The sequence below is a fragment of the Microplitis demolitor genome, chromosome 5 (genome assembly GCF_026212275.2).
Source record: "Microplitis demolitor isolate Queensland-Clemson2020A chromosome 5, iyMicDemo2.1a, whole genome shotgun sequence".
Classification (NCBI taxonomy): Eukaryota; Metazoa; Arthropoda; class Insecta; order Hymenoptera; family Braconidae; genus Microplitis; species Microplitis demolitor.
The window spans coordinates 3,723,051-3,734,089 of NC_068549.1; the positions used below are offsets into that span (position 1 = coordinate 3,723,051).

Genomic DNA, 11,039 nt, shown 5'->3' on the forward strand with positions numbered 1-11,039 from the left:
AAGTGTGAAAAAAAAATTCGGAGTAAGACAACTAAAAATTACGATAAAATTTCCACAATCGGTTGAAACTAAAAATCTGAATTTTTTAAATAAAAAACAAATAATTTTTTTTAGGCTCATCCTGAAGTAATAGAATCGGAAAAACCAAATTTAGATACAATAGTCGAAGATACAACTGATGACTATTGGGCAGGCAGTGGAGCTGGTCCAGAAGATGCTACAGAATTAAACCGTACCGAGACCAGAGAATCATTAACCCATGAAGCCAGTGATCAGGATACTGTGAGTTCTTAAATAATTTAAAATAATCTCATAGTATTAAAAAAAGAAACAGTACAACAATGTAACAACATGAACAAAGTAATAAGGCAAGAACGGAATTATAGTGACCAAGCATTTGGTTATGCGACTAAGATCTGTTTCCACTAGTTGCATCGTTGATCGAGCAACGGTTTCTCGTCTCTTTCGCCGACAGGAAGAAACCGTCTCTATGACATCATGGACAAAACAACAACTGGAGGATAGGATAGGATAGGATAGGATAGGATAGGATAGAATAGCTATCCGACGAGCAAAACGCCACGTTGTTTAAGGAAGCATTCATATAGTTATAGAAGAGTATTCTCGTTCTACATGATAGCCTAACCATCAGTAAGAGTACACGAGCTAAACTACACAGAGAGGCAAATAATCCCGGAGATCTGGATAATGGGGGGATGATTCGCCGGCTACTTTCAGTACCGGTGCAGCCACCAGTCATCATAATCCTTAACATACAGCTACTGCACGTTTCGTCGGTTAACGCCCCTGTACTGTCTAGATGCGCCAACAGAACAGACTCTACACTATTTTATATACATTCTGCATTACACTCTCTACATCATTACTATACAGCCTAGCAGTGTAGGAAACGATCGCGTTTTATCACTCGGCAAGCTTCTTTCGCGTTTTACCGTTCGCCGTAAATCAACGCTGAGCATCAATTTTCTTTGGTAAAATTAAAAAATTCGCTAAACTTAAAGAAAAAAATAAAATACATAAATAAATATTTAAATTATTATACAGCATCTTTGATTTAGAGTACTGTTTTAATATAATAATCACGATGCAAGATATAAAATTTAAACGTTTTAACTTTTAACTTCTTTATAGTGTATAACTCCACAGATAAATATATAAATTTATGCATTATAGTTAAATGTCGAAGGAGAATTATTTATTATTTAACGGTCAATAAAAATAATTAAACACTTGGCTATTTGTTATTCATATTTAATAAATTTAATTTATCATTGCACTATTGTAAGTAATTTATTTATTATTGGAAATTACTATTCTGCATACACAACAATTTATGAGATAGAATTTTTTTTTTTTTAATAAAGTTTAATATAGAAAGAGGAAATGAAACAAGATATACAAACAAATTTTTCTTTTGTGAATTACTTTCCTTCGATTTTTTTAAATCAAATATAAATGAGTATAAATTATAAAAATTAATATTTTATATAAATTAGATTTTACTGTAAATTTATATAACTCATAAAACAAAATTAAACTTAATGAAAAAAAATTTATAGTTTCACTGATTAAAAAAAATTCAAGATTTTTTTACCCGGTCTCGTTTTAATGAAAAAAAAAAAAATAAATGAAATTACTGTGCAGATAATTGACTAAGAAATTAAAAAACCAAGCGTACAATTTATTGGCCATATAAATTAAACCATCGGAGGCTTTAAATACAATTAAATGAGACATTGAGAAGTAAGATGCTGAACTAGATAAAATAAAATAAAAAATGTTGAAGAAGTAGCGAATCAAAAGTAGTGGCCTCGGGTCTATCACGTGGATCTAGTCTATCTACTAGTCATTGCCACTGAACCGTGTCTTGTCTGAAAAGACAAGCATCTAATCCCTTAAGCTCAATAGCTTCTCTAGTGGTGTAGCTGTTGCGTATCGTAGCTGCTAAATCCGAGTTAAGTGTATAGTAGTTTTGTAAATAAAAAATATAATCGGCAGCATCCCTCTTTAGTATCTTATAGCTCTTGTATATAAAGTAGCTCGACTAATGGTTTAAGATGGTGAACCGCGTGACCGTTAATCGACGCATGAATGCGCGGGTGTCGACTCGTGCGTCTTCGTGATGCTCGTCGACATGTCACGGAGAGACATGAAACAAACGGGATGGATACTACAAGATGTCGTGTTGCCACGAGGACGCACTCTTGACGTGACAGTTCCGCTTCCTGGTCTTTTACTTTTGTACATATATATATACACATATATACCCATATATATATCAACACAACACTAGACTATACATGCTGATGCTTTAGCTTGTTATTTGCTAAGTTTTTCTAACAAATTCAATTGAGATTGGATAATTTTAATAATGATGGATTTGTTTATTTTTTTTTTATTTCTCTACTTGTTCCCAAAGGTGGTTTACTTGGGTGAAGGTGCTCAGTATATTCCGGTACCGGCAATAAAACCTCGAGTACCGTTGAATCCAAATTTGCAAGCTCTCCAAACTCTACAGGGTCTTCAAGGCATTGGTGCCACTGGTGGTACTGGTGGTGGTGGTTCGGCTTCAGGTACAGGTGGAACTGCTCTATCCAGTGATGACGAGTGGGGACGTCATCCGGAAACTTGGGACAGAGAGCATCGGAGATATAGACCTAATACTACTCGTGTCCAACGTAAGTAATACCTGTTATTACTATTACTACTATCATTGCTATTATTACGTATAATTGGATGTTATTATTCATGGTTATAAATTACTGACAATGTTGCAAAATGTATCAACGGTAAATCGAAAAATTAGTAACTCTAATTTATGTGAACGTTTTTTTAGAAATTAAGAGTCTTATTAACGGTTTTGTGTGTGCACAGAAAACCTTTTTTAGCAATCCGACACTTATTTGTTTAAAACTGTAAACATGGAGCTTTAGTTCATCTAAATGAATAGTTGTTACCAGTCATAATTTACTGGAAGTGCTATTTTTGTAAAGGAAATTTCACTTAAAAAATAATAGTCCACTAGTTAGACAGGGTAATGAAAGAGGAAATTATTCTTCAAGGTAATAATGGTGCCGTTAGAGGGTTTTAGTAAAAAAAAATGCAGTCAAAGGCAAAAGAAGGCAAAATTAGTTTTTTTTTGGGTTGTAATGGTGCCGTTAGTGTAATTTTTTTTACTATTTACACTTATTTTTAGTTGCTGATTAGGTTTTAAACATCCAAAATATGTCTGTCAAAATTATTTATATTTTTTTTTTTAATAATCATGAAGTGTTGAATAAAAATATTGGACATATACTTGAAGCCTATAGTTTTTTAATTTTATGTACAAGGAATATATTTCACATTTTAATTCTAATGCGCGTAGAATTGAAAAATGAAAACTTTCTTTTTTTTTTAATTTTGATTTTGAAAATTTTAAACATGAAAGTACTAGCATGTTTTTATATTTTTGTAAGTGTAAGATGATTGTATGCTAGTTACGTGAATTTACAATGTTTTGACAGAACTGCTTTGTCATTTTTGTGAATGTCCGTGCTCGTGTTTTTTATTATTAATAATGGTATTTTTTAAATTTTAATGTTTAGTAAGTTTTAATGTTACTTAATTATTTTTAAATTTATTTTATGACACAAGCTACTTGGAATGCCAGGCTTCATTTATTTTAATTAAAAATATTATTTTTATTTGACCGATAAAATGAGAATGCCGGTTTGTATATTTCGGAGAAGAGTAGCTCGTAATTTTGCTTCTGTTGGAGAAAACTACACAATATAAACGTTTTTTGTTCTATATAATGTCTTTTAAAAGGAAAAACTATGAAAAAGCCCTAAGAAAAATTTATTTTCTGATATCTAGGCACCCCTTAGATGGGGGAGGATGACTCTGTCTACATAGAATAGTTTGTAATTTTAATTCTGTTAGGAATTACTCTACATAATATCATCGTTTTTAGTTCCTTGTAATGTCCTCTATAAAGGAAAAATATAAAAAAATTAAATAATAATAATAATAATAATAATAATAATAATAATAATAATAATAATAATAATAATAATAATAATAATAATAATAATAATAATAATAATAATAATAATAAGAGAATTTTTAGTATAATAAAAAAAGACAACAAAAATTTAATAATGAAAGTTTCATCTATGCCAAAAAATTAGAACTAAAATCTGATCATGCGCAATGTAAAACGAAAAATAAATAATAAGGGCACTTCTTTGATGAAATAGAGGCAATTCAAGTCCGAAAAATTGCTTGACTTTGACATGTTGAGCGTTATGCATCACTTCAAACGCTTCGCGTTATGAGGCCTGCATTTATAGCAAAATTTGAATATTTGATAAATAATTAAAGATTCAATTTTATTGGTAACCCCCACTACCATTTGTCACTAAAATTTTCATAATGAAAAATTAGCGAACCTCACAAAAAATTACACTTTAAAATAGTATTATTAAAAAAATGAATCGTATGCAATATATTTTTAGAAGTAATTAAAATTATTGACTTAATTAATGATAGCCAATTAAAAAATAACTGTGCATAAAAAAGGTGGTATCAAAAACTTTCAGCTTTCTTTTTAAGTTACTCAGGCTGAAAGTATCTGTTGAAGTATTAACAGATAGCCATAAATAACTCATAGCAGAAGTAGACTACATACAATTAGTGATAAAGACAGAGCAGTCAGTAATAAAGACTACTTTCGGCTTTATCATAAATCTCTTTGGTAAAAAAATGAACGAGATTTTAGACAAATGACCTAGACAAGTTGTCTGGACCATGAAGATTCTCTTTTATATAGACACCCATCAACTGTCTAAATAGATGATATTACTTGTCTGGATCAGTCCCGTTAGCATGGCAATTAAAACGGTGTTGGAAGTCGTACAACGCTGACACCACATGAAACTACAGCAGCATTTGCCATTACTCTTTCTCTTTATCATAAACTAAGTGTCTATTGCATAAAGACGGTTACGTCCCTCGGGTACTTAACTCGATGACAAAGAGCCTGTGTATGATCATACCATGAATAATAATAATGAAATATCATAAGATAAATAAATAAATATGAAATAAGTAAATTATACCGGTCAACATGATGGATTACTCAATCGCTACCTCAATTATCCATCTATGAATTCCAAAGATTATTAACTGATGAACTCAATAAGAAGAAGTAAATCATACGAGTTTAAGCCTAGAGCGCTAAATAAAACCAACAAAATTACTCGAACATTATAAGAACATTAGCATGAGAGAATTGAAAAAAGATTAGATTAAGTTGTTGCTGAGTTACAAGATTATGAAACCGTGTGTATGTATAAATAAAAGTGCATACTTGAATTTACAAGACATATCGGGGGCCCGGAAGTAACTACCCGGTGAATATATATACGTGGAATCGTCAATTACACGAAGACGAAGCCGATTATAGGTTTAGTGCAGCATTCTCCAAGCTCTGGCCAATTCCCATAAATTCCCCATCACTTGGATTCTCATTTTTCTTCCTCCGCCTTCTGCTTCATCTTCTTCATTCTTCTCTTCTTCTTTATCCATTTCTTAGTCTTTTTTTCATCTAATCCACAATTTCTTCCTCAACCCTTCGATTTTTTTTCTTCACCTCCAAGACACTTAAAGTCATTCCATCAGTATCTACTTTTTTTTACCCATTTTTCTAAACTTTTCTTCTTTATTCACCTTTAGTATTTCACGCTCATCATCATTTTCTTCTTCAACTTCTTCGGGTGTTTTGTTTTTATTTTGTTGTAAAAGCCCTCATTTTATAATATTTTAACATCCACGAGAATTTTACACACTATTTCACTCTATATATATATATATATATATATATATACCAATTTACTTCATTCTTCTATTCTCCGGAAACAAAAAAATTTTCTATTGTGATGCCAAGATTTTGCACTCTATTATAGTGAATACGATCTTTTCTTTCCAGATCGTTTCACCCGAAAATTAGTTTAACTAACATTTATTTTTGTTTTATAAATAACACTAATTTTATGCATATAATACATTATTTATCATCTATGACATTTATATTTGCCTATAGTAATTATAATAATAATATTAATTATTATAAGATTAAAGCAACTACAGTGTAATTAAAAATGAGCAATTCGAGAAGTCGGATAAATATTTGAATTTAAAAAAATAAAATAACGCAATCGCGTTTTTCTGGGATGTAATAAAAACGTTATAAGGGAACATTGTATCATCATTCCAGAGTTACCTGATGCATGACTATCGATTTAAAATCTCCACCGCCGCTTGTTTAGACACGTCGTTACGTGTGCCTTCTTTACTTGTATCCTTACCTCCTTAACCTATCCTATCTTCCTTATCACGAAGAGCACGCGTACACAAATACATAACATGTGTTATTGCTGTGTATGTTGTTTGTGTACACACGTAAAACCCATTTGCTCGTTTTACTTTCACTTATTCCATCGATGACCGGATTCCACCAACGGAAACTTATTTACCTTATACGTACATATGTATACATATATATACGTTACATCGGATGTTGCACGAGAAATAATCTTGAGGCCGTGAATAACGATCTCAAATTTTATTATAAACGTCCATTTAATTATTTATTTGTTTTTTTTTTTTTTCTTATTTACTCTTTTATTTGATAGAAAAATAATTAATCTGGTTAATGAGAGGGAAGAATCGATAAATTAAAAAAATGTTTTTTTTAAATTTATTTTATAGGCTCTAGTGAGTGTAAGATGGACATACTTGTTAAAACTTCTACTGTAATGCAAAATTTGTAAAAATTGTTGTTGGGATTAAAAAAAAATTAAAAATTTGAAAATTATGTCAGACATCAGACTGATAAATGTTTAAAAATCAATTTTTGGAACTACAATCATTTGAAAAATTATTTAGTCATTATTATAATGATCCTGAAGTTACCAGATAATTAAAAATTTTCGGGTTGTATTTTTAACGAATCAATTACAAAAAAAAAAAAAAAACTGAAAAATGCACATGTAGAAAATTAAAAAATCTATAGGTGCAATTTTTCTAAATATTTTTTTTTATTATTTATCGTTTTTAAAAAAAATTCAAAAATTAATTTTTGAGTAGAAATTTTGAATAATTGAATTATAAAGGAAATTTGAAAAATAAATTACTTTTAGCTTGTAGATATCGAAGGATGATTATTGGTTGATTATTCCACTCGTTAAAACGTTTATTTTTACGCGCAAAATTTAAAACGGAAAAAAAAAATTTTTTTTTTTTTCAAATTAAACTCCGGATCTTAATTTTATTCTTCAAAAAACTCATTACTTTTTTAAATTAAAATGACCATGTACATAATTTTTACTTGAAAAAAAAAATGTAGTTTGAAGTGTAACTCATAAAAAATTAGATTAATTTTTTTCTACATTAAAAAAAATAATCATAAAAAATATATCGATTGTAATTCCGCGGAGATTAAAAATGATGTAATTTTTTTTCTTATTTTTGATTATAGATATCGAAGCTGAATGTCAAGATGATTATATGAAAATACGCATTGGTTTCAATGGATCATTTGCCGGACTTTTATACTCAGCTGGTAAGAATTAAAATAATTCAATTTTAAAAATTTTTTCTCACGGGAACCAACTCACAATTGAATAATCCTGAGTCACGATAAATAGCAATGTAATTGTTACGAATGAAATTAAATTGGCTGTATCTAAAAGATTGATCGCGATTGAAAAAAATAAAAAATGAATTCAGAAAAAAAAAATAATGAGTTGCGAATTGTAAAGTTGATGACGTGGAAAAAAGGCGTATAACATGATGATAATGATAATTGTGATGAGAAAAGAGAGGTGTTATACTAATGATCAAAGACCGTTGTTCGAAATTGATCGATACCGATCTTGTATTTACGATCATACACCCCGCTTGTCCAATTGCTCGACTTGGTGAGAGACAATCGCTTCTTAATTACAGGTTACTCTTATGATCCTGACTGCATGTACGTCAACGGTACCGGAAGGGATTACTACGAGTTTTATATTCAGTTAAATCGCTGCGGAACTCTTGGGGAAAATACTCATCATCAAGATAGCAGGAAAAATCCAACGGTAATAATATTTACTGGATAATAAATTAATTATTTTAATTTTCTCATTTACAAGTAAATTTAATTCCACATTTATTACTAAATCTAACGGCGAATTATTGCTTTCATTTAATTTTATTCCAATTAATTTTTTTTTCAACAGAAAAATTTAATGTGGAATACGGTCACAGTTCAATACAATCCACTCATCGAAGAAGAATTTGATGAACACTTCAAAGTTACGTGTGAATACGGATATGATTTTTGGAAAACTGTGACATTTCCGTTTTTAGATGTCGAGTGAGTTGAAAAATGTTTAGTGCATTAGTATCATGATAAATACAGTTTAGATAACTGATACTTGAAATTTTTATTGCAGAGTTGCGACAGGTAATCCAGTTGTATTTACATTACAACCGCCAGAATGTTACATGGAGATAAGATATGGTTACGGAACAACTGGAACGAGAGTAGCCGGCCCTGTAAGAGTTGGCGATCCACTTACTCTTATCATTTACATGCGTAGTAAATACGATGGTTTCGATATTGTTGTTAATGATTGTTACGCTCACAATGGCGGCAATAAGAAGATCCAACTTATTGATCAATACGGCTGTCCAGTTGACGACAAACTAATTAGCCGATTTAGAGGATCGTGGTCGGAAAGTGGACTCTTTGAAACTCAAGTATTTGCTTATATGAAGACATTCAGATTCACCGGGTCACCGGCTTTGTACATCGAGTGCGACGTCCGAATGTGCCACGGCAGATGTCCGGTAATTTATTTATTCAACACTTTCTATAATTTTCAAAATTAGACAATTTTCACTCGCGTTATCAAAGTGCGAATAATAAAAAAAAAACTACAAAGGAAGTAACCATAAATAGTCACACAGTTTAATTATTGGACTCGGTTTTCACTCTAGTTTCCATTTCCACTCTAATTGACTTTTGAATGCATTTAGAGACCCACTAAAAAATATACCGATTTTGAGTAGTCATTAATTAATTTAAAAATTCGATTTCGGGACCGTTTTGTATAAATGAATTATTAGAGTATGGAATTTTTAAAAGTCTATTTTCCTTTAGACTTTTATTCGGGATTAGAACTTGATAATTTAAAAGAATTTTTTTAAAAATTTGAGCTGTAATTTATGAAATTTGTTTGATTGATTAGAGCCAACCATGTCATTGGAGAAATTCAAAAAATATTGCCAAACGTTCATTGGCTATCGGCGGTCCTACAACACCGGCGACTAGTTTATCTGAAAATGTTAATCTTTTCCAATCGTTACGAGTTCTTCAAGAAGGAGAAGGCGAAGCTGAAGTATTTCAGAATACAACAGCTGCATCTCATAGTGGTAATTTTTATTTTGTTATTCATATTAATAATTAGAGCTAATAGATATTCTTAGAAAGAATAAATCTTTATAAGGATCTTCCAGTTAAAATTTTTTACTTTACTCGGGAGTAAAATTTGTAAACTAAAATATGTAATAATAAAAATTAAATAAGCAAGTAGCTGATCCAAGTGCGGTTAATAGTTTTAAGAACAATAAAAATAGTTCAAGAATGTTTCTAGCAACTTAAATCGATTGTTAATTTTTTTATTTTAATTCTATAATATTTGAAGAATTTGCTATTGATATTTAATGCCACAAATACTGGAATATAAATTTTAAAGTCATATTTAATTAATTAGAGCGTAACCTTTTAGTTTATAAAAAATTTTATTCTCGCTTTCAAATTTTTATTTTGTTTCCAATAGTTTTTTTTACCGCGAATTTAAAAATAAAAATATTTATAATTTTAATTGTATTGAAAATAAATTTAAAAAATAAACCGGAAGTTCTTTAATAAAAATTTTAGCCGCATCATTATTTAAAATAAATAATAACAATAATAATTATGTTGTTGTTGATTTATAGGAGGAGTAAGTGAAGCAACAGGAGAAAAAGTTTGTTTACGATCAACAGTCGTTAATACAATAGTAGGTTTTAGTTGTGGTTTAATTTGCATAATGGTAGGTACTCTCCTCGTTCTTTGTTCGAGAATACGACGAGCAGCTAGAGAAAAACTTCTTAGCGACAGTCTTAGTTATATGACTCATAAAGGACGAATTAATTAAAAAATAATAACTCGGCCTTTTTTTTTATTCAATGAATAAATAAATAAATTTGAAAAAATACTCATCAATTACAATCACAATGCAAAAAAAGTTTAAAGAATTTAACAAGACAATGATTATGGAAATTCGTCAATATAATTTATAGAAAAAAAAAGTTTTAATATTTTAAACCGGGTTTTCACGTTTAATTGATGAAAACCACAAACATAAACCGTTAGAGCAACCTCTAGGCGTTTGCGGGTTTAAATTTATCACGCATTAACTACGATGTGCGATATATTATTATAATAATAATAATAATAATAAAATACAATAATAATCATAAGAATAATACACGTCATATACACTAATGATCAAGTAATGAAGTAATTTAATTAATAAATTAGATTTAATTAAGGGTCTTCCGAACAATATACGCCATTCAGTTTTAGTTAACGTTATTTGATAAATTTTATTATTCCTAATTAATTTAAAGAAAATTATTTATTTTAAATTTTTTATTAAAAAAAAAAAAAACGATATTTAATTTAGTTTAAATTACTGGCGTATCAATAAACATATCGATAGATTTATAATTTACGTAGTAATAATTATTATGCGATGCAGTAAGACTATAAAATTAGTAAATTATATGAATTTTGAAGTAATAAAAAAAATTTATGATAAGAATTGAGAAATATTATAATTTTCAGACAGTGTAATTTTTGGATGCATATCTTTGGAATGGTTGAATTTTCGAAAATTTCAAATCAGACATTTTTTGTAGAGCATTCAATTTCCTACAAA

General features: G+C 29.4%; 1 protein-coding gene across 1 annotated transcript in view; it reads left to right on the plus strand.

Annotated features, from left to right (window-relative positions):
• LOC103569003 (uncharacterized) overlaps positions 1–10,345 on the plus strand; it is a 33,951-nt gene extending 23,606 nt beyond the window's left edge. Inside the window, exons 3-10 of the mRNA XM_008546067.2 lie at positions 115–282; positions 2,441–2,699; positions 7,544–7,627; positions 8,014–8,147; positions 8,289–8,425; positions 8,505–8,901; positions 9,303–9,486; positions 10,054–10,345. Coding sequence (XP_008544289.1) covers positions 115–282; positions 2,441–2,699; positions 7,544–7,627; positions 8,014–8,147; positions 8,289–8,425; positions 8,505–8,901; positions 9,303–9,486; positions 10,054–10,253 — 1,563 coding nt within the window. The 3' untranslated portion in view covers positions 10,254–10,345. The remainder of the gene's footprint in view (positions 1–114; positions 283–2,440; positions 2,700–7,543; positions 7,628–8,013; positions 8,148–8,288; positions 8,426–8,504; positions 8,902–9,302; positions 9,487–10,053) is intronic.
• The last annotated feature ends 694 nt before the right edge of the window (positions 10,346–11,039 follow it).